This window comes from Acipenser ruthenus, chromosome 16 (genome assembly GCF_902713425.1).
Source record: "Acipenser ruthenus chromosome 16, fAciRut3.2 maternal haplotype, whole genome shotgun sequence".
Taxonomy (NCBI): Eukaryota; Metazoa; Chordata; class Actinopteri; order Acipenseriformes; family Acipenseridae; genus Acipenser; species Acipenser ruthenus.
Genome location: NC_081204.1, coordinates 11,935,477 through 11,960,122, shown reverse-complemented (window position 1 = coordinate 11,960,122; position 24,646 = coordinate 11,935,477). Strand labels below are relative to the sequence as shown.

General features: G+C 37.8%; 1 protein-coding gene across 4 annotated transcripts in view; it reads right to left on the bottom strand.

Moving 5' to 3' along the window:
• Positions 1-3,334: 3,334 nt before the first annotated feature.
• Positions 3,335-24,646, bottom strand: part of LOC117971255 (LHFPL tetraspan subfamily member 4 protein-like) — an 83,368-nt gene continuing 62,056 nt past the window's right edge. The window contains exons 2-5 of one of the 4 annotated variants that reach the window (XM_058988802.1): positions 22,203-22,439; positions 16,039-16,055; positions 11,567-11,581; positions 3,335-8,764 (exon numbers count right to left, since the gene is read on the bottom strand). In XM_058988802.1, coding sequence (XP_058844785.1) covers positions 11,573-11,581; positions 16,039-16,055; positions 22,203-22,439 — 263 coding nt within the window. In that variant the 3' untranslated portion in view covers positions 3,335-8,764; positions 11,567-11,572. Of the gene's footprint in view, positions 8,765-11,566; positions 11,582-16,038; positions 16,056-21,209; positions 21,488-22,202; positions 22,440-24,646 lie in introns of those variants that run through there. The other 3 variants (XM_058988803.1, XM_058988804.1, XM_058988805.1) reach the window with 3 other exon arrangements.

Below are 24,646 nucleotides of genomic sequence, written 5' to 3'. Positions count from 1 at the left end.
ATAGACGCACATGTGCTACAGTGCTGCAGTGGGATTATTGTGTATTTGGTTCACTGTGATGCCAAACAAGAACATTCCACGTAGTTAACACATTGTGATACTATTGAATTGTCACTACATTGAAGATCCCTTGGTCAGGCTAGGTTTGAATGTACTGTATTTGAATGTGGAGAAATGTTATGTACATGAGCTGAATGGTGAAAGAGTCTGAAAGAGGCAGCAAGGAAATCAGGGACCACTGTGTCACATGTCTATAAAGATAGGGTTACTATAGAACTGCATTGCGATGTGAGTTGAAAAGCCTGAACTGTTCCAAACTGTCCAAGTGTACAGGGAGTCATATGGTAACCCTATATAAAAAGGAAGAATCTTCAAATGCCATTCTCATTTCTGAGGTGTTCTTGGTTTTGTTCCACCATATTGAGTAATTATGATTTTTTTTCTCTAAATCTGCTTTTACCTGGCTGGTACTGTGATGATGATGTCTGTATAATGTATTGGCAGCAGACTGGAATACATTTATATTTGATCTGCTGAGACACAAGCACTGTCCCCTGAAACCTGCTTGCCACCACACAACTGTCTGCACCAATAAGACATTATCCTGTCACTACAGCAGCAGGAAGTTTAAAATAGCATCTTCAAGTTTTTTTTTTATAGCTTAGAAAGCAACGCATAAATTAACAGGACATGTATTGTGGAATCTGAAGCCATTACCTTGCACAGACAACATCATCACAGCATCTGTGCCTTGCAAAACAGGAGTCATGACCTACTTTTGTTAAACAGAATTAACCAAGTTTGTACCTTTGAATTTCTACAAAACTGTATCCAGATTGGATCACTGGTTCTGCTCCTACTTTGAGAAAGGTAGAAACAGAGGACGGGCCTATAATAAATGGGAACTGTACAGTACTCTCTTCGAACAGTTTATTGTAAAGTTTATCCAGATGAATACATCATCAGTTCTATTCCTACCGTTAGCATACTGAAAACAGTACGTGCCTCCTCTTTGTCCAGGATGTTGGAGGGTTTTCATGATCCTTGTACTTGACCTAGTTTTGAGACAGTGACCATCGCAACCTCCTTAGTAATATACAGAGTGACAGATGGACAGATTGCATCATTTTACTGTACTGCTCCTCGATTTGCATGTAAAAATGGGGGACTATCCATTTTATCCAACTGGATTAAAAAAAAAAAAACGATACTAATAACTGAAAACGGAGAGGCAGGAAGATATGTAACCCCCATCTTCTGAAGGATATCCAACTAGAAACAAATAAAGGATCAATGATGGACAGATAATTCCAGACAACTGCAACATAATGTGCTAACAGAGAGATTAAATATAAAATATGTCTATACTAGCAATAAAATCTGGCACCTAAATGCTCTGTGAGAAACTGCCCACCCTTTTATTAGGCATATTAGCGAACCCTGCAGACCTACTAAAAGGGTGATAAAGTAAAAGCCAAATGAAATGCATTTGAAATACGAGGAGATGAAGTATTATTGCTATTCATTTGGCAGTTACACACTCGTCTCAAGCAGCACTCGTCAATGTAATTCTGACCACATTAAGCTATTTTTCAGATTGTTTCTATCTAACAGGTAGGATCCAGTGGAGAGCTTTGGAGCTGCTAAGTGGTTTTATACTGCGTGATACTGAGGTCGAGTGGTATCAAGTGAGACCACCTCATGTTCCATTTGTAATCTGAGCCCATTTTAAATTTGGCTTCCTGCAAGTGAAGCACACAGTTTATTATATATTGACCTGCTCGGGCATGGTATAGTTTCCTGCCATTAATTTATTAAACCCACCTAATATAGTTAATGATCATGATCGACGTCTGTAAGCAGTCGTCGATCATGATCGTTAGATTGAATATCCGGATTACAACACATGAAGTGATCAGAGCATTTAGGTGCCAGATCAGGTATCTACATGTTGCTAATCTAAACCCAACAGAAGAAAACAGGGCAGTGATAATATTGCTTGTGCTAATTAGAGGTCAGGAAATAGATTGTAAGAGCTTGTTTAGAGCAACTTTCACAGCCTGCTCCTTTGTTATCTACTCTGCAAACACTCCTGTCTAGAAGGGTGGTGTGTTCTTTGGCAGCTGATCAGTACTGGCTGTGCATGATAATACACTTAGGAGAGAGTGTGATTAGATGTGAGAAGGTGGAACGCTTCTGATTCATCTCCACTAGGAGGGGGGGGGGGGGGGACTGCACAGTTAGAAACAGAATTTATCAGGGGTGGGAGTAAAAACACCTACCATTACACTATGAAAAGGATGTAGGTTCTCCACCAAGGGGCGGCAGGATGGTTCATCATGAGATCTGAAAGGTGCTGCAACTCTTCTGGAGGGATACGTGATCATCAATGTTTGCCACCTCTAATTCCAAGTAAGTTGTATGTGGGATCCTCAGAGTCATTGCTTTTATCTATTACAGAATACAAGTCATGTATGCATTTGAATCAGTAAAATTACCCTTATAAAAATGTTAGCACAGTAATGTAGCAGTTTTCCCATTGTTAATATGCTTTACCATACCTCTCGGGTCTCTACAGTGCTTACCTCTGCTTAACCGATCTTTCACTGTGATTTATTACACTTTGCTATGCTTTTATTGTAGGAAACTATTGTAATGGGAAAGGACAGTCCAGTAACACAAAACAGTACTTACATTTCCACTGGTGCTCTACCATTGTACAGGGTGATTAGAAAGTAAGTTTACCACATCAATGATATGGTGCACTGATGTGGTAAATTACTCTCTAATCACCCTGTATTTTTGGTGGACTGGAATTTCTGTCTTAGAGGTTGATTTGATCGACCTGTACACCCCACTGGGATAAAGCACAGCAGAATTGTATATAGCATTTTACAGAACTGGGAAATTTCCCTGGATTGCGTCAACCACCTATGTTTGTGGAAGTACCGCTACAATTAAGTGGCTCTCACCATCCAGCTGGATTTCCCGGGGCTGTAAAATGCTCTAAAAATCCAGGCGTGGTTTTCAGGGTAGAGGTTGATTACATCAAGAACTTAGTTTAACAAAAACCTGAAGCTGTCAACTAAACAAATAGATCACAAACAATCAGACACTTTGCCTTTGAACCTAATGGCTGCATCCCAGTAAGGGTGTGATTAAGTCTGCACCCTGATCAGAACCAGATAAAGAGCCAGCAGCTGCATTAGCAGAGAAGCATTGCGAGGGTCTTGTGATATGAACCAGTGGTTTAGGATTGAGGCTACCGAAATAATTTACTGTAACCTGTGACTTGAGCTAGATCCAAACTCAGGCCTCGAGAGGTCAAATAAATGAATTAGCCCGCTGCCTGGCCCCTTTTCATTTTCTTTTATTATTATCTTCAATAAAGTCCATTGATGTGACTAAAGACAAGACATTTTTTCAGATTTAACCTTGTTGTGACACACTCATGAAAACAGTCCTTTGAAATGGTACAGCTAATTAAAATCAGAACATCTAAACAAGGATATTTTACACAAATTGATTGTACATCAAAAAAAAAAGAACATTATCTCACAGACATCAGGTTCCTTAGAATAACTCATGTGGCACAATTTAAACACAGCAGGGTATCACTCGGCAACATTGTGTTTATTTCTTTCTAGTGGACAGTTTCAGTCAAAGAGTGAGTTTTGGTAGCTGTTCAAGGATGGCGGTTTCCTAACTAGGACTATCGGGGGGGGGGAAAAAATGGAAATTTCTAAATGGAGGTTTTGGCATCTATAGTCCTGGGTTTTTAACCCAGTCTACCATAGCGCAGGTACTGTAGGAACATGGCCGTAACTAGCTGAGGACACAGAGGTCGTGTCTTCAGTTGTTTTTTTGCATCATCAATGCTGATCCTCATGTAAAAATTCTGGTAAAGTACAAAAGACTCATTTTCTCTGTTGGTTTGCCGTGTAACATAGATTTGGAGGTTGAATAGTAAATACCAAGCAGTCATATAAATACTGCCAGCTATAGCTTGAAACCTAAGTTTGACCTCAGTAGAATGTCAGCTCTGGTTACGACTCTGTGTGGGAATAGTGATGTCCAGCAAATAAGAGAGTCCCTTAGTTTTCCATAGCAAAATTTTGGGGGAAGGAAGAAACAGGGACAGATACCATATTTTTAACACCAGCAGCAGCAACATAGTCTATCTTATGGTTTAAGCAGCATTCAGTACTTTTTAATATGGCCTTTTTCTATCAAGGGCACTGAAGTAAGCATGATGATATATATCAGTGTATCAGATACTTAATCTCATACCATTGGGATATCATTATAGAACCCGTTTGTCTTGCTTTATCACCATTAGCATTGCACAGTGGTACCATGCTGGAACAGAGATTGTATCTGCAGTACTGCAATGGAGTACCAGTGGGTATCACAGGGATACAATTAAGACTCCTATTGCACAGCAATTTGAACCATTCTAGACTTCACAAGGTGAGTCAATAGAGTCCAATCTGAACTTTAGACAAAAGGTGAACCTGAAATGGCTCAAAGTGATTTACAGTGGGTGTTCATGTCTGGTATTAATTAGTTCATAGCATTAACTATTACGATTCCATGTACCATTGTAGTGCTATTCTGCATTGTCAGTGGGTAATATTTGTAAAAGGTTAGGGCATGGTGGTAAGGGGGACTGAGCTGCAATTGAATGTGTGGCCACTGATTTTGGCACACTTACTGAGAGCAAGTCCTTCAATAACTTTCTATTATTATGTGCTACCCCAAGTTGCCCAATTGTAATGGGAAGACCCCAGCTGCCACTATCTACCTCCGTCAACTCCCCTCCTTTTAAAGATACGTCACTGCTCAAGTCAAGAACAGCCACTAACTGTGTCATGTGACTCGAGAATTGTTAGGGGTTTGAAAAAGCACCAGTTAGAGGAGTTTGCCATCTTAAGAGGCAGCTTATCGCTCATTGCTTACAGCAGGGTATCAGAGTCACAAAGCATTGACCGCCCATATATACTGTATATATACATATATATATATATAAAAAAAAAATAGTAAAACACAAGTTATTTCATTACATTTTAGAAATAGTGCTTTACAAAATATTCTACACACATCTGTAATATATTTAGGCCTTGGTTTATGTTTCAAATATATTCACTTGTCCCATAAAGAAGTAATTTAGATATATTTCAGAATTCTTTCATATAAAATTCCTTTGTTTTTTAGATATATTTCTTTTTTATATGTTTTGTTTTTTTAATTTGCCAGTGATATTGCCACAGCACTTGCCAGAGTAAGGACAGCCACAGCGTTTAAATACAAGGGCAGGATTTAAAATTGCCAACACCAGAAAGACACTCCTGAGATGGACCTGCATGTTGTTCACACGTTTTGCTTGACCTAACTACATTATCCCAACAATATACCTTTATCCAGTCCTGGGAGAGAGTACAGACAGTTTTAACTTGTGCATTTAGGGCTCATAGACGGTGAGGGAGCACTTCAATCCTGAACTGAACATCTTCTGTCAGTTGGTTAAGAATTCTCCAGCATGCATTTTATCTGCTCCTCCAGTTCCCTGATGAAAAATGCTCAGAGCTCTGAACCACTTAGAAGGAGCGGAACAGAACATGCCATTAAGTGGGTTTTTTAACTGAGCTGCTCTGAGTTACTCAACACACATAGGGTGCAAGTTTTTAACTTTTGGAAACTGGTTACTGTACTGGTATTAAGGAAACAATCCATGTAGATTTGTATGTCTGCGGAGTGTGTTTAGGAGTTGAGGTTATCTGAATGAATGAAGAACTATTCTTGTTGTCCAAATGTTTTATATTGAGGTTTAGCCCACTGAAGGAGAACAGAATTGGTTAAGCATGACACCATTTTTATATTTAACTTTTATTTTACTTAGTGTGGCTCCCTCCTGTGTACTAAATTATTTTTGCAGTTTTTAAATAAGCCCCTTTCACACTGGCATGATCTACCCAGGTCAGAACCTACCCCAGGTGATCTGGGCACTCAAATTCAGCACATTATCCACTTTGTAGTTCAGAGGGAAGAGAAGTAGGAAGCATATATAGTGTAGAGATGGAGCTCAAATATAGACAGCACTTACACAGGAGGTGGCACCAGTAAGTGAGAATGTAACACAGCACAAGGTAAGGGGTGTTCACTAACACTTCAACATGCTTCAGAGGTGAAAATGAATCCTGACTGAGGTGTTTTGTATTATTTGAGGTGTTACATTATCAAGTGCAGTTTAGTCCAAAGAGTGACTGCATAGTGCTGCCACTTTCTTCCCTGTATTGTTCTTTAACTGTTTACTGGTAACTATTGTCGCAATTTTACATGTTTATTTTACTACTGTGCTGATTATCTTTTGATTTGAGTGTTTAAGTTGCAGATGAAATACGTGTTTAAATACTATCAACATTTATGGTCAAAGAGTTTTTTTTTTTTTTTTTCTATGATAGTCAATCCTGTTCTGTTTGTGATCTGTGTGCATGATAATTCAGCAACTATAAAATACACACATAATCAAGTTAAAATGTACAGGGTTTGTATGAGTGGCCTGCTTGTGGCTTAGATATCTTGGGAAACATTGTGGATGACCATAGTAGTAAAGCCATGGTCATAAGATATGGGTTTGCAGTAAAACATGTATGGCTGACACCATAACCATTCACCACACCTGCAACTGTTTTGGGTGTACTTTTTGTCATTATGTATAAAAGCTTGCTGATTAGCTAAATCTTTATCACCATGTTTTTTGAAGCAAAAATCTAAAACATAAATGGAAACATTTGCTTGTTAGTGCTCCATGACGAGGCTGCTTATTCATATTTACTATATGGTGTCTTTAAAAATAAATCATAGTTATGGTTTGTTGCCTGTTTATAATACTACATATCTTGAGTCATTTTTAACTTCATATAGAAGCAGAGTGTTATTTTCAATACTCCCATTGCCTGTTCCCAGGTAGGATTGATGGGAGTCAGTGTGCCAATATATAGAGGTGTGCAGATATTTTCCAAGTAATTCCCTTTAACATGTTTTAAGCCAGCAGAGATTAATTGTAACCTGCTATTGTGAAACACGCCATTATGCTTTCTCAGTCATTTACAGTCTACACATTAAGTATCAATCAATGACAATAAGACTGACAGTGTGAAATAAAAGTATCCAATAACTTGTCACATCCTAATCTTTTAAAACCACTCACATTATCTTCTTACCTTTGTTTCCTCCGTTTGATATAAAATCCATTTTCATTTGATTGCTAATAACACTTCACTAAGGCCCAGGCTTGTTTCCAATAATTCAGCAGTTTCAGTGACTCCTGTCCAATGCTCGTGTCTAATAAACTTCCATCTCAATTCATGTGTTGAATGCAAGTGAAGTATTATTAGAAAAGCAAAAGAAAATTGATTCTATATCAAATTACGGATAAAACATTAGTGGTTTTAATAGGTTCTGACAAGTTCTCACAATGTTATATTAATTCACATTGCCTTTTTTATCATTGGCACGTAGTAATGTGTCGATTGCATTTTGTGTTTTGCAATTAACATATTCTTTAACATTTTTTTTGTTTTTAATTAAAACCTGCTGACTTTAAACAGATTCAAGGGAATTACTTGGAAAATCTGAGCAGCTGCACAGCCCTATAAGAAACTATTTTTTTTCCCCCATAAAGGGCTGCTAAAAAAATGATTTGATCATTGTATTTAAGGTTCCCTAAATTAATGTATTAGTTTAAAGCCCTTAAATGTATTTAGTAAAATAGAAATATACACGTGTGCTTTTATTAAAAACCACCTTCCAAAGAATGTTTGAAAAACTGCACTGAATCTGCTGCCAGCACCTGGAATGACACACATGGCATGTTTTCAATTGCACTTAACAGCAATGATAACTCTGTAAGTGCATATCTCAGGACTGGCGTAGATTAAGTGTGCTTTCAAAAAAGATTGTGTTTTTCTTGTCAAAGCAGTTTGCAGCATGCAGGGCTATTGTCCCAACAGACATGTATAAAAGCTACCCCCTGCTATTTGCACGCATTTTGAAGTCTTCATCTGAATTCCTCAATCAAGATGCATGGAATCTCAGAAATTGCTTCAAGTGGAAGGACGTACCGTAATTAAACACAACTTGCAGGGCCGGTTCATCAAGTTCTAATGAACAACGTGCTCTTGTGGGTCTATTGCAAGGCATCCCAGGAGTGTTAAACATTTTTATGTATATAAAAGGTTAATTAGAAACGACCTGGCAAGCCACTTGAATGAAAGATGGTTTATGTCTCTTACCCTGTTTTGTTTTTAGAATATTTTTCATCTTAAATAACTCTTTAGGTGTCCATTTACATTTACAAATATGAAAGAGATGTTACAGTCTGTTTCTTCTTAAACAGCAACAGAAAATCATACCGTATTGTGCTGTACAAAAAAATAAGTTTGCTTGGTTTTTCCTCTGAATTGCACCTGGGTGCCGATGAAGAATCTTGTGAACATGGTATTTCTCCTTTTCTCAATATTTACATGTCTCTGATATTGTTTCATTTTGTAGTCCAAACTAGAAAACAATACATAAATAAAACAAAGCTGTTTTTTTTTTCAAGAGGAAATGTGTTTATATATATATATATATATAAAGGTAGTTTGTTCTAGTGTTTGATCCCGGAGTGAGGAGACAGAGATTGGTAGAGAGAAGGTGTTGGGGTGGGGGTGGGGTCTCCATGAAATCCAGCCTTTGATGGCCTATGATCCTGGACCTCAATCTGAAAGAATGAAAAAAACAAAGAAGTGTAACAGTGTACATTTTATCATTTATTTTGGGTATCGCCATTTTACCTCAAAATGACAAAAGCCCACCACACGGCTAAGTCTGGTCATGTAAAGTCTTGTTGGTCACTGGAATAGGGATTTTGTATGTGATTCAGCAAGATAGGTTTAAAAGGTTGTCAATAGATTAATAATACCGTAACCCTAATTATTCCCTGCCAGGGATGAAATCATCTGCAAAGGGGATATACAGTCGTGGAGGTAGTATTGTGCTGGAAAACAACTAGCAGTCTCCAAGCTCTTTATTGGGGAACAACAGTCAACATACAGCCACTTCACCACAGTATGTATGTATATACATATGCATGCAAATACATATGTCACATATATCTGCAGAATTCAATTGTCATAAAACTAGGTTTTAACATTATTTAGCATAAGTGTTGAGAATATCAGATTATGTGAATATATGGGGGTGGCTGTCTGTTCGTACAGAGGAGACATGACTGAAATCTTTAAAATCTTAAGAAGAGTTGACATAGTTAACCGTAAGCAATACTTTAGGTGAAGCACAGAAACCAGGACCACAGGTCACAGCTGGAGTAGAGACAGACGCAGGACAGAGGGAAGCAGACACTTCTTCACACTGAGAGTAGTGAGAGTAAGGAATGAGTTACTCAGTCATGTTGTTGAGGAACAATCACTGGATCCTTTCAGACCCAACTTGTTCAAGTTTTGAGATCAATCAGCTACCAGGAACCGAATGAGCAGAGCTGGGCTGAATGACCTCCTGTCATTCGTAAATTTCTTATGTTCTTATGTACATCCGTCCTAACGTATGACATGTTTACATATATCTGGAGAACTACTTATCCAATTGTGACTAAACTTGGTATTATCATTATTTAGCTGAAGTTATTGAGAATATTACATTTTGAGGATACATGGAGGTGTCTGTCTGCCTGTTCATGCATCTGTCTGTATGTCACACTTACATTTTTCCTCATCTAGCTGGAGAATCGCGTATCAAATTGTGATAAAACATTGCTCATTCTTATTCCATACTACTCTGTACATCCTGTTGATATAGCTCTTTGAGTTTACAAAGACATGTTGGCTGATCAAACCTGGCTTTCATGTATCTATGGCAGGCAACTAGAACAGATGAGCAACTCCTGAAATGAGGTCAATCCACCTTAAGATTCTTCACACAAAGCAAATTCATTCACTACATAGAGCTATTTTTTAAATAAAAATACGTGTTTGTGATATAATGTGTTTCTTTCAAAACTGCACATTTGAGACCTACATAGTGAATTGAAGTCCACGACAGAAAAGATTCATGGTATCATTTTGATAGCTATAACTACTTGTAATGAACCCTGTTATATATTGCTATTACCCCTTTAAGAGTTATTTAACTGCTTAATTGTATGCCTACTGTATTACTGGTGCCCTTTTAAGTGACTGGTGCCCCAAAGATTTAGTCTGTATAATTGGCAGATAATTTGCATGCACCAGGTGAGTAGACATGACTGTGAACATGTTAGGATGTCATTGCAATAAACCGTTTCATTTGAGAACACACTGTGTTTCTCAGTGACTGTTTATTGAGTTAGCTGGACAAGTGAGGGTTTAACCCAGAAAACCCTGATTAGCACTAATCATGGACTACCTTATCTAATTTAACATTCATCAGTCCTAGATTAGTGCTAATCAGGGTCTGTGAAACCTGCCTTTCAACACAGAAAACTAACAAAGTAATTTCAGCAAGAACCACTCAAAACAATTGAAAACATCACAAGAAGGCGAGTCAAAATATAGAACCTGAAGCTGCTTTCTCTTGAAACAAAACACGCACGGACACACATTGTATTGCAGATGTTCTATTAATCTCTGTCAGTCATTAGAATTGAGATGAATACAAACCATATGACTTCCCCCATTTTGTCACTGTGGATCTATTTGATTCCTTCCAGGTTTAAATAAAGCAGGTGAACACATGAGAAGGAGTAATTAGCTTTTGTTTTTTTTAGTTTAGAGACAGTCCTGTGTTGTCTGCCACCCAATATGGGAACCATTCATCTTTTTTCCTTGCTTCTCTGGTTGGTGGCAGCTGGGGACACTGCAGTTAGTCCCACTTTAGTGGTCAGTTCTTAAGTGGGAAGTGACCCATACTCTGCTTGACTTGTGTGAGATTATATACACAGCACTAAAGTGGAACAGCTGTCGACATGGTTAAACATGTTTTTATAAGGTCATGGAACCAGGTTTTCCATTGCAGGCAGAAACTTAAAACACAAACCGTGTTTATGTGAACTGGGTACATTATCCATGACTTGTTATTTAGAAATAAACCCATTGAACCAGCGCTCACAAATTAACAAACATCCCCAGCAATAGCTGTACATACCAAATTTGAGCTGTCAGTGTAAGCAGTGTGCAAGTTTGACTCAATAACTTATAAAAATAGATGTGTGTCCACCATTAGACATTTCAAATGTGTGCTCCTATTCATTATGTATGTTGAGTATGTTCAAATATTAAAGACATAAAAAGATCTTAAATCCCTGACTGGCACACACTGTGTATTATGGTCTCATTTTATTTGCTCACTAGCCCCGCATGTACTGTATTCTCAGCAATTAAACCCAAATGGACATGATTGGCTATGTTCACAAGCCAATCAGTCCTTAGGAATCAACAATGCTGTATTTTATACAGACCGGCGAGCTTGAAAGATTTAGAGTTCTTTTGTACCCGGACAGAGTAATGACACGAACTAGCTGGCTACTTACCTAACATTAGATCCTCTGTAACAGCAATCAGGAGAGAGAGAGAGAGAGAGAGAGAGAGAGAGAGAGAGAGAGAGAGAGAGAGAGAGAGAGAGAGAGAGAGAGAGGGTGCAAAGTCAATTTCGAGAGGAAGATAATTACACACAGACAAAAAGAAACATTCATGTATGGTTTGATCACAATAACAGCGGGATACTGGGTCGGACAGACAATTAGGGACTTGATGAATGACAAGCCTCCACATCTCAGCTCTGGGCTGATTTAAGCAGAATAAAATAAAGCACATGCAATTTTTTAAAGAATGGGTAAGTATATATTTATGTTGCTGCGGTATGTCCACAACCCAACTATTTCAGAGGAAACCAATGCTTCTGAACCTGTGCATTTGAATTGGATTAAAACCCTAACTCGATCCCAACTCGAACCTGTTTTACAAACAGAATATATATAGGATTTGTGAATCAATCCCTCAAACAGGTAGCTTAGATTGTGCATATAAAAGGGTCATATGTATAGTTACAATAGTTTTTCTACATGCTTTATTTGAACTTGGCCTTGATTTGTTAGATATTTCACTAAATGAACCAATTATAATGCTTGTAAAAAAAAAAAAAAAAAAAACTCCAGGAACATCAACAGTGCTTCTGTACAAAAACTTTACATCACTAAAGGGAGCGGACTCATAATCATAAACTGCTGCTGTTTCATTATTGCTGTAAGCTGTCGAATGGCACAGGGGATCGCGTCCTGGGCTTCCACTGTAAAGAGCAGGGTTAGTGTCTAGGTTGAGAATATCCGATTTATTTATTTTTATTTCATAAGAAATGTTTAATTTGCTTTTTAGAGAAAATATTTGAACAATTCTTGAGATTAGGCTAAGGGAATATTTAACCCGAAGATAGTCCAGGAGTATCCCATACATTTGTCCCAATTTTCAGTTGAAGGAAAGATATTCTAGGAGCACCCTAGGAAACAGTTCTTGTGTTATTAAAGCTAACATGATGTGACTGGTTTATGCTGAGAAGCGTAGTAGAGACTCCTGGGGCATTTTATCACCAGATAGAGATAACAACAAGGTACTAAGTGATTGAAATGACACCAGGCTCTGGTTGGGTATTCCACAGGCTGCTGGGAAATGGTATTCTTTCAAAGCTGAGGATTTGAGACTTTGTTTCTTTCCTCTCCTGGTTTTGTTTTGTACACTGCTGTTTTCGCTAAACCCTACGATTTTTAGTGCGATATTTCTTACTGGCAACTTAAAATGATTTATTAATAACTGTGTTTTTTTTAAAAGTTGAATGCAACATATATTCAGGGTCTTTTTATTCTTATTTTTTTAATCTTGAAATCAGGGGTGCGACTCGGATTCAGGTGAGACTCATTATCAGGTAAACACGGTAATTAGTTTAAATGTTTCGTAGACACAGTGTGAGTGTACATTTTATAAATAACATGGAGGTGCTCTCTGGGGTTTTTAAATGTTAGCTTTGTGTCTCTTTTTTTTCCACAATGTCAGCACTTACAAACAGGGTAACATGGTGATGATTTCATTTCTTTGACACTGCTTCGCGCATGACTTTTAATATAGATGGCACAGGCAACATATTGCTGCCTTTCTCAGCAAACTGCAGCAAACCTGACTAATGGAGTCTGGTGTCTGGCCAACAAAGAGCACATCCATTGCCAGTGAAGGGATCCCGCCAATGTAGATCACATATACACTGGGTGGTAAACACAGGGAGACTCTTCGAAGGATCCTCTGAGAAGATGCATACCTGACTGTTCTGAGCCATGTGTGCTCTGTTTAGGTGAGCAGCTATAGTACCTGTACTACCACCATTACACCTAGAACATATCTTTGATATTTCTGTGTCAGGGTTTTGTGTTTATTTTTATGATGTGTCACAGATGGGTTAAACTACCCAGCAGACCACTCAATCATTTTTTCCCATAGAAGCCTAATGTAGTCCAGACAGCTACTGTATATACAGTAACTCTCATACAATGTGTTTCCGTATCCAGGATTTTTATGCTTTCAGCATTAGCAGCCATAGCAACGCAACGGCGCTCGAGCAAGTCTTATTTAGTGAACCTGATACTATAGGGTTATTAATCAGGTTAAACCAGCTGTTGGTGTTTCAGATACTGGTAACTTTTAGTTAGATAGTGGAATATTCTGAAGGAGTTTTTTGCCTGGCTTCAGCCTCACAGTCTGAGCAGTTAAAACTTGTACTGGACTTGGAAATGGGTGAGAATATTCAATTCTTGTAATTATTGGCTGAGGATTTTTTAAATGTTTTGCATAAACTGTTTTTGTTTGGAGGGATTTCTTCTTTGATATTGTGCTGCTATAACTTTTACCATGGTTACCATAGTTCACCATGGTTTGCCATGTTTTTTTAGCATACTTTACATACCTCACTGGTCTTTACAATACTTCCCCTATGCTTTACCATGCTTTCACTGTGCTTTATTACACCAGACTATGCTTTTACTATGGGAACCTTTTATATGGGAGAAGGTCCTCCATTCATGACGTACTGCAGTGATTCCATGAATGAAGATGGCGGAATAAGCCCTCAAAGGGAACACTCAAGGAGTTCATGTTTAAACTTAAATCTGAAGTTGGAGAAACGAACTGGAGAATTCATTTGGAACAGTGTTTTGCCCAGTGGTCAAGGTCTTTACACTGAAAGGGAATTGATAAAGGAATATTAGACTGTAAATGTCACAAATATCTGAAGTACATTTCTAAGTCACCCTAAAAATGTGATTTGTCTTCATAGAGCCCATTAAATGTACTTTCTTAATTGCATTTTACCAGTTTTACATTCATATTTTCCTTTTTTTAATGGTTTTGTTAAATATTTTGTCCCTTGATTTATTTATGGTATCTATTGTTTTGGTGCTGGCAAAGTTTTTAAAGAAAATAACCCGATGACAGCTTATCCACTGCCTAAGTGAGAATTAAGTATAGAGCATAAGCACTATGATTTTTCACCCCCATTATTTTATAACGACAATCAGTTTTTAACTGTGAATCTTATGTAACCAAACTGTCACTGGCATTGCACTGAAGAACAGCCAAGTAAAATAATATGTATTACAAAATATATATTCTCAGAAAACACCTGGAAGAGCTTAAATATATACAAAGCACCCCGGGCAGTTCTCAGAGCGATGTCGTATTGATGCAGAGCTCATTAAATCACCTCACTCTACAAGGTGTTGTCCGCTCAGCCAAGCGCACAGAGGCATGGAGAGTGTTACTGTAGAGAACATATGGAGCTGCCATGAAGACTGGACCATTAATTACACAAGGGTGAATGAAACACAGTAAAGCATTGCCATATCCAGAACTTGAAACACTCAATCAGAAATTCGGACATAAATCTTATAAGAAAAAAACTCAACAAACGCTTTGACTAATGTTTTCATCCATGCTGGTTTAGCGACTCGATGAATAATTGCTGACCCAGAATACTATATGTAATGCATATTATCCTATTTATATACCAATAAAAATTACATTCAGTAAAATAAAATAAAAACCTAAAAAACACTGCTTTTTAAAAGTGCCATTAAACAATTTTGAAACACATTTCAGTTATATGATTGACTTGGAGTTGATAATCCTAAAGAGGCCTTTTTTATCTTAAAATAAAGCGTGGCAAATGGTCTTACATTTTAATGGGAGACTATTCACTTTTCAGGGAAGGAGTGGGGTAAAATGGACAAAAACCCCACAGCAGTGTGGAGTAGTGGTTAGGGCTCTGGACTTGTGACTAGGAGGTCGTGGGTTCAATCCCAGGTGGGGGACACTGCTGCTGTACTCTTGAGCAAGGTACTTTACCTAGATTGCTCCAGTAAAAACCCAACTGTAATTGTGTGTAAAAAATAATGTAAAACTGTAATTGTATGTAAAAATAATGTGTAAAAAATAATGTAATTGTATGTAAAAATAATGTGATATCTTGTAACAACTGTAAGTCACCCTGGATAAGGGCATCTGCTAAGAAATAAATAATAATAATAATAATAATAATAAACTTCTCTAATTACTGTTGGAGTTCAGTGGACAGAACATGGTTACAATGTGGAATCAAGTATTTTCTGAAATTCCCCCTTTGAATATATGAATGCGCCTCAGAAGCAGTTCTGCCGAGGAGGACTATTTGTGGCAAACATTTGCAACCAGCCCCAGGGAAAGGGAATCAGAAACATTGCATGACATGATTGCGGTAAGTACCACACATATGACCGGACGCCTTAACTCAAGCACGACTGGGCGGAACGTGGAAATATTGAAGGTGACATCACAATAGACAAGGGAATCACACACACACACACACACAAACACAGACAGACGCCTGACCAAACTCTGATACAACCAGACGGAGCACGCTGGGACACCACCACACAACTACAGTACAACAAGGAACCAGCACATCACAATGCCACTGGTTATAACTTACCCCAGTAATAGTGAAATCTGCAAACAGAGAAATAAAGGACATTTTAGTTTAACACACAAATTGTTTGATACCGGTTTACTCATAGTTGCCTGTGTATTAGGCTGCTTCCTCCCCTGCAGCATCAGCTCCTGTTTAAAGAGTTTAGTAAATCAAAGAGGCTTGGGGCAAGGCGGTACGAGTCAAAGCAGAGGTGGGCAGTATCCAGTCCTAGAGGACCATTCCACTCCCAGTTTGATAGGTAGCAATATTAGGACCTAGGTGGAGGTTTAATTGGTTCAATTAAATACAGACTGCTACTCTATCAAGTACTGTTTGTTTCTTTTCTCTTGCTGATTTTTTGATGGCAGTTACTATTCTGGTGCTATTGCTAAACACAAAGTAAGATTTCATGCTGTCAACTTGTAATAAAAGTGTGTTTATTAAGAAGAGTCGAATGCGTCCAGGGTGTTTTTATTTTCTTTATTTTTTGGGGGTTTTCAAATTAGCAGTGCAATTTTGAGCGGTATTTTGTGTATATACACTAATTAGCTTAAATGTACTGCAAATAAACTGTGCTGAAGTTTTATCAATAACATGGCTATAATATGATCCAGAGAGTTGATTTAAAAAAAATAAAATAAAACAAAAAACATTTGCTTTGTCTCTCTGTTTTCACAAAGTCAACACTTACATTTTCTTCTGTGGTTGAGAGCAGGCCCTTATACTGAAGCTAGTGCAATAGCAAGGACTACTTTTCACAGAGGAATAACATCATTTTCCTAGAATAAAACTAATAATAACGAAACTGCTCCTTCTTGATACTAAGTGTTTGATGCACTTTTTGCAATAGAGCCCAAGTTTTGCCCACCTCTGTGAGCGACACAGACATTAAGAGACACTTCTTAACACAGAGAGTGGGGAGGGTATGGAATGAGTTATCTAGTCATGTCTATGATGCAGAATCCTTGGGATAGCTTAAGACCTGACTTGACAAAGTTTTGAGATCAGTCAGCGTCAGCTACTTGGAACCAGACCAGCACTGATGGGCAGAATGGCCTCTTTTTATGGGTCAGAATTTCTAACAGAGGCTGCAACTGCAGTGCATCTCACAACACTGCCCATTACGAAGAGACTGACCTGCACTGTTAGTACACTGCAAGTGATTATACTGCATTTTCTTCATATTCTTATACCTAGTAAACAGTTTCAGATGCTGATTTCATATTTTCAATTTGTTGTAACCTCAGAAACCATCAACGATACATGCTACATACAGTATTTGTACTGCATAAATATATACAGAACTTTACATATACTAAACGCTTATAAATCTGTCTACCAGAAATCACATTCTAGTTTTAAGTTGCCATTGTCATGTATTCTGGGTGCTACTTTTTTCTTTATTTTTGGCTGAAAATAGAGAACAGGAACCTGTATTTTTTTCCCTTTGGTTTGTGTGGCGGATGTGACCCTATGGGCTGATCTATGCCTCCGATCAACAGGTCATTCGAACATGATATGGTCTTACAGCATGGCATTCTGCGTCCAGTTTCTCAACCGACTTTGGCTGCAGGATGCGGTCCTGCACATACACACCCGTATCTGTTCCAGGTGACTGCATTACTTGGAAAGACACCGAAGAAGAAAGCAGGGAAAATCCATCTTCTTTAGCAGCCGGCACAGTGGATTTTCCTTCTCTAATCGCATTATGTAATGCTGCTAGCAAAAGGACACAACTGCAGGATATTAAAGCTAGAAGCTTTGTGCTTTATAAGCCTAGAGTGGATGTGAAAAATAGTCTTGACCACACTGAGAAAGTCCCCATGCCCTGAGGTTAAAGGCTCAGTCCCTTGACGTACCCTTCACATGAGAATGAAGTGGGAACAGATTCACTGCACTGCTACTGCAGCATGTACGACTGATACTGTACATCTGTGCACTACGGCCACATTAACAAAATAGTTCATTTGAACCATTTATCAAATTTGAGCATTCTCAGCTGTTGGTCGTTTGCTTGTATTTTCCTGATGCGGTTCTACTGACACCAATTTGTATCACATACATATATACATTATATATATATATATATATATATATATATATATATATATATATATATATATATATATATACACACACACACACACATTTTTCACATTGCTAACACCTTTTTAAAGACCTACAATCACTTTATGATTGGTCTAAACCTTCAGTTTTGAATAAGATTAGTATATTTCTAAAATACATTCTTATTTTGTTTTAAAGGGGTTATAGTTTATTACATTTCTCCATACACCTAAACCTCATGCAGTTCTGTGTGCTGTGCACTGCAGGTCTCACATGTGCAGTTTGGAAATACAAGTTATAGTATCTCTGCTTAAGGAAAGTTCTCAGTTTCCATTTTTACTTCCCATGGCACATTAGCAGTGTCCAGCAGCTTGTAAAGGACAGAAAAGAAGGTTTCGATGGGGTCATATGAAACTGATCTAGCCTTCAGCGTTACTTAGATCTGAGAACCTGAGGACACCTTTAACCCAGATTTACAAAAAAAAAAAAAAAAGAAGAAGAAATTTACAAATAATATCTGAGTAATTGCAATAAGAATCACTCAGAATTAGCCCCTGCCTGTAGGACCGCAATTTAAAAGGAGTGTAAAGAGAATGTGTGATCAATTTCTAGCCAAAGAATTCAGTGCCTCCTTTATAAATACATCAGCTTGACAATTTATATGTGTTTATATCCTAAATGCTTGTGGTATATTATTATACCAGTCTGTTATATACTCCCTACACATGATGAATTATCTTATTTTATTATTTATTTATTTCTTAGCAGACGCCCTTATCCAGGGCGACTTACAATCGTAAGCAAATACATTTCAAGTGTTACAATACAAGTAATACAATAAGAGCAAGAAAAGAAGGTCGTATTCTAATTTCTCGTTTGGATTTTTATGTGACTGGGAGTGGACCTCTGTTTGAGCAGATCATCTAGCTGTGTGAGACTAAAAGGAATGGTGGCTGTGGATTGATATCATGTTTCCTTAACCAGCAAGTAGTCGCGGTTTGAGAGGGGTGCTTGTCTATCAAAACAGCTGATGAAAAAGGAGGTTCAACTCCAGGTAGGTTTTGTTAAACCTTGCCGTGTGCAAATGGTTTTGATGGGCATGACAGAGACTTCAGGCCACCACAATCCCTGGATCTCAATCCCATTGAGCATGTTTGTGATGACGCTGAATGACGCATCCATCATCTTCTGCCTCCTCTATGAATTGCATGAAATATTATTGACTAAAAAGATTAGCGTCCCTTGAGACCTTCCAGCACCTTGTTGAGTCTATGCCACGTTGTGTCAAAGCTGTGATCGGGACAGACGGTGAACCAATGTTAGGTAGAGGGCCTAATAAAGTCACATGTCTTACTGAAGTTATCTGTGGGGTAACATTTCAAGATAAGAAACCCGGCTCTTGGGGGAAGCCCTTAAAATCAAAACTTCTACTAATATAAAAAGTTTTTCAAAAGCTTCCTGGTGTGAGAATAGGCTTTTGCTCTCCCTGCAGATATGGAGTTTGACGTGATAACAACAGCTGTTTTGCATTTGCACTTTCGAATGAGCTAGATCACAAGAGGGTTTATTCAAAGATTGCCCTGGAGTCAGGGAGGTGATTTCCAGCCATATTGCTCTGAGCCTCCAGCCCCCGAAGCAGAGGACCCATCATTACAAACTCATAATAGAATCCCTGGCTGTATTCCAGATCTACATATCAGTGCAAAGTATGCTCTACCCTTTCATCACCTTCAGTCTTATTATAAAAGATGGGGTTTCAGATTTCTAAACATAAATACCCCTTGGTTGTTTACTGTTCGCTGTTTTACATTATAATATTGTACACAACTAATACATTTTGCACAAACTATTATTTCATGCTGTTACTACCCCCTGTTCTGTAATTACCTTCTGTTTTTCCGTTACATCACAATCTCACAGTTCCCCATTTTGCATTTGTAATTAAGTTATTTATCGCTTTCTCAAAGAATATAATTAAGCACAGACTCAGAGGGAGTATTAGAGATTACAGATCTGTTCTTGTCAAACAATAAGACCATTCATTTTGTTCAGCACTGAGGTAGACCAGACGGAAAAAAAAAACCTTAAACAAAACTGTAAGGTAAGCATAAAGTATGCAGCTTTGGCCAAAAGTTTTGCATCACCCTATAGAATGAACAAATTTTGCTTCGTAACGCCGAATAAAACATCTGCTGAATAATACTGCTACATTAATTTATAACATTTAGATTGGAGTGAAATATACTTTGAATATAACATTGAACTGGGACAAGACAAGAAAGGTTTAAGTTAAACTTGCCATGCAAATAATCTAAAAGAAAACACCCCAGCACAGTGATAACATAGGGAACTTAGAGTTGATTGCTTGTGTTCTCAGTGACAGAAACAGCTGTCAGATTCTGACTGCGTACATGTATATAACAGAGATCACAAAAACTATTTCAGTTGTGTGTTTTATATATTTGCAAGGCTTATAATTACTGCTTTAGGCAGTTTCTTAAGTAGATTGCTGCAGGTACCCTGCCCACCTGTACTTAACCCCTTGAGATATACACACGGAATTGAGCGGTTCCTCAAACGGTTTCTTCTTAAAATCCATGTGACTCAATTATCACAAGCAAACTGACAATTTAACCTGTCAGCAAATTTTAAACTGTTTCGTGCATCTCACTGTAAAAATAAGAAAGTTTGCCTCATTTTATTTGTGGGACACATATGCCCCCTTGTACCTTAAAGAGTTAAAACTGCCTCCATTATACGCGGGTGGCTATACCATCACCCCAATGACAAAAGCAGTTTGTTTTATCAATATTTTTATGACTAGGCCTCTCGTCATTAGCCTCGTAGGAGAGAGTAAAATTACAAGCTCTCGTCAAAGGCACTGAAAAGGTTAAACTGACATTTTTATTTATGCCAGATGAACTGCAAAAAAAAAAAAAAGTCGTGTCGTGACACAGCTGTTAGAGAGCGGGGAGGACTCAGGAGAGATGAGCCATTCCCTTGGAATCATCTTGGTTACCATAGAAACACCACCACTTGAAATGTATAAATAAATAAAATAAACATGTTTTTTTCCCCCTAGGTAGGAGTCTAAGGATCCCTGCTTTCTAGTTACACTTAGACTGACTCTGAAAACTACCTAATTTGTATCTGTATAGCTTTATTTAAATTGCATTCTATAAATATTTGCCAGGGTTTCATCGAGGGACTAAATGACCAGTTAATACAGTTTTATTTGCATTTAGCTGCATTGACTCTCATTGGTAAAACAGCTGGGGTGCTCTCTTTGTATCCCATAGCCCTTCACGTACCTCAGGAGTGGAGATTGCTCTGGCTTGGCATTTCTTTGTGTATATGTAGACTTTTTCATATTTCAGTTGCACGGCACAGCAGGGCAGTCACACTGCATTGTAACATAACAAAAGGGGTTCATATTTCTACATACTACACCCTGTTTTCAGATGTCATCCAGTACATAGCATACTATGTTTTTGTGATCTGTAGTTGATGAGTTGCTTGAAGGGCGTCCTCTAGACTGGATATGTATTAGATGTGCGCTGTTATATGAACAACATTTTGGTCTGGCCTTTTTTTAAAGGCCTACACTTGGTTCCACCAGGTGCGCATAAGTTCAAACTTATCTTAGTCCTAATTCTTTGCTAACTATGCTTTTACACATGAGTCTTTACGTTTTATGTTTGTTTTAACTTTACATTTTAATTTTAAAAAATCAGCTGTGGAACATGTAGGATGTTTCCAAACTGTGTACTGTGCCATTTTATGGCTGGATAACAAGATTTGCAATCCAAATGAAAGTGAATGGCAGACGTTGTTTCACCTGCAGACGTCTGAATCTATAACGGCAGTGGATCGCTCTAGACTACTATGCAAGGTCATCCGGATCAAAAACACGTTATTTAGTACACGTTCTCATTTGACTTTAATACGTGTTGTAATTCTAATTATTACAAAATTTCAAAAATACTGAACCAATACTATATTATGGCGTTTTATTTTGTTTGTTTGTTTTTTTTAATTGTCTCAATCCAAAAATTATAGCTGATGCACAACTTTTGGCCATAGCTGTAGATGTTTTTTCTTTCTTTCTGCAAGCCTACCTTTGTTATCAGTCGTAAGATCGTCCTGCAGCAGATCGTTTTGCCTGTTCCCCAGCACGAAGGCGAGGAAGGAGAGAATCAGGGCGTCCAGAATGCCGATGATGGCAAGGATGTAAGCCCAGCGCACTGAGCAGTTCCCCAGGGTGTACTTGTCCGTGTCGTCCCCGCACATGTCCCGCACCACCTCTGAGTCCCAGCCGTTGGGGAAAATCATACAGCCCAGGACCAAGCAAACAGCTAGGGGGAGAGGGAGAGAGAAGTGAGAACAAGATTTTAACAAGGGCATTTAACAGTAAGTGGTGAGGGAGACAGGGAGTTCAGCACCTGCATCAGAAGACCAAAACACTATGTGAAATTGCTCGGCGCATTACACACTGATCTGCTTTAGCCTAATGTTCTGTACCGTACATCAGGGATATTTCTAAACCAGGGCTTGTAAATTAGCAGTAGATTTAATAAAAAAAAAAAAAAAAAAAAAAAAAAAAAACTTGTTCTAACCCTTGGGCTGAGCAGTCTCCTGGGTTCCAGTTAAAGTTAACAAGGAGTGACGTTGCTCTTGGTCATAACAATTTTTTTTGTTGATTCCTTCCTCATACCTGACTGTTTAAGCCTGAAATTCTAACCAAAACCTTCAAGGCTAAAAATAATTTCAAACGTCCTTTTCTTGCAGGACCTTGTTGAATGAAAGGTAGGTGACGCTTTTGGACAGTTGCTGGCAGAATAATCGATTTCTTCTTAATGACATGCTACTATACATTTCACACTAATGATCTGATTATCTTAACATATCGATTTTACAAACACCCCCTGATTCCAATTAGTTTGGATAATAGAGGTTTCACTGCAACTAATAAAAATGATTACGCCTCTTGAATGATTGGATTCTTGTTTCATTCACACTTCAGTAGATATTGTATATCCATGGCAACAATAAAAACAACATTAATACAATCTATGTTTTGTTTTTCTTGTTATTATGCAGCATCATGTTGGGAAGACTGGGAAATCCCAGATCACACCAATCCACTCCCCCTTCTCCGTGACACATAAGAGACAATGTATTCATTAACGCTTTATTTTACATAATAAACTTAGAATGTTCTGTAAAATATAGCATCAAATTAATAACCACAGTATTGAATCAGATTCTAGCACTTTATTTAAAATATATATTCTGTTACACAAGATTGCCCGTTAAGATGGCACCCAAACAAAATTCAATAGTATCTTCAAATTGTCTCGGAGGAAGACAGGGAGAAATTAGTTGAGCAACAACAACCCCCACCAAAAAAATAAATAAATAAACATTTGAGCATGCAACATTTACAGCAGTACACTTTTATAAAGGTTGTGGTAGCAGGATAAATTGCCTTCAACTGAAAACTAAAAAACCTACAGCACAAATTTTGAGACCCTTTTTATTTAAGGGTTTGGTTGTTGCTAGATATTGCAAAGTTAAATCTTAAATTTAAAATTATACTGCTGAACAAAAAAATCGATTTTTCATGAAAACCCAGCGAGGTATGGGAATTGATAATTGTTCACTTTTTTGTTTTACACCCATAATAATAAGGTGTTCTTCTTCTAACCATTAACTTAAAAAAACGAGCTGAAATGCTGGGACAGTAAGGGCCAGGCAGTATCTTCAGATTTGATTAAGGGAGCATCTGCAAATTATAATTAGAAAATGGAAAAGAGATGTCCTTTTAAATAGATAGATAAATAACAACGACATAATTAGATAACTGACTAAGTAAAAGACTAATGTAGGGAGCAGGGGGAGACTAGTAGATATCATTAACTTTAATTACAAAATCCCATTTCAATCCCATTTCAATTTAAAGGGTAGTAAAAAAAAGGACTAAGACTGTAGGATGGGAATTACACTTACTAGTGATGGCAAAAAATTAAGTATTTACCTATGGAAGTTATTTCCCCATTAATGCAGCTAGCATAGTTCAGAACTTGTCTATTGCACACGTTTTCCATGGGTATCCTTTGTTGGCCCATTTGTGTTTATTTTATTTTTTTGCTACTTTGTACCCTTTTGTTAATATGAGCGTCATCTTTAAATACATTTAGTCCTGAGAGTGTTGTTTAGCATTATGAGACGTGATCACTATTCAAAGATGATACTGTTTAAAGATGGTACTAATATTTAAAATGGATACAAAATATGAACAATTACCTTAAAATGAGAAAAATTGCACAAGTGGGCTGACATAGGATTCGATATATGTGATAAAATAAGAATATTGCAAATAGGCAAGTCTATTTCAGCAACTATACCCCATGGTAATTCTTACAGACCCTGGTCCTTTCTCGCATCTCTTGTTATTACCTCTTTACAGTAACTGAATATGTCTCCAAATGAGGGGCTCTGCAGAGCACATGTATTCCGCTGAATAAAAAGCAGAGCTGGCTGCTAGATCCCAAGGCTGAGC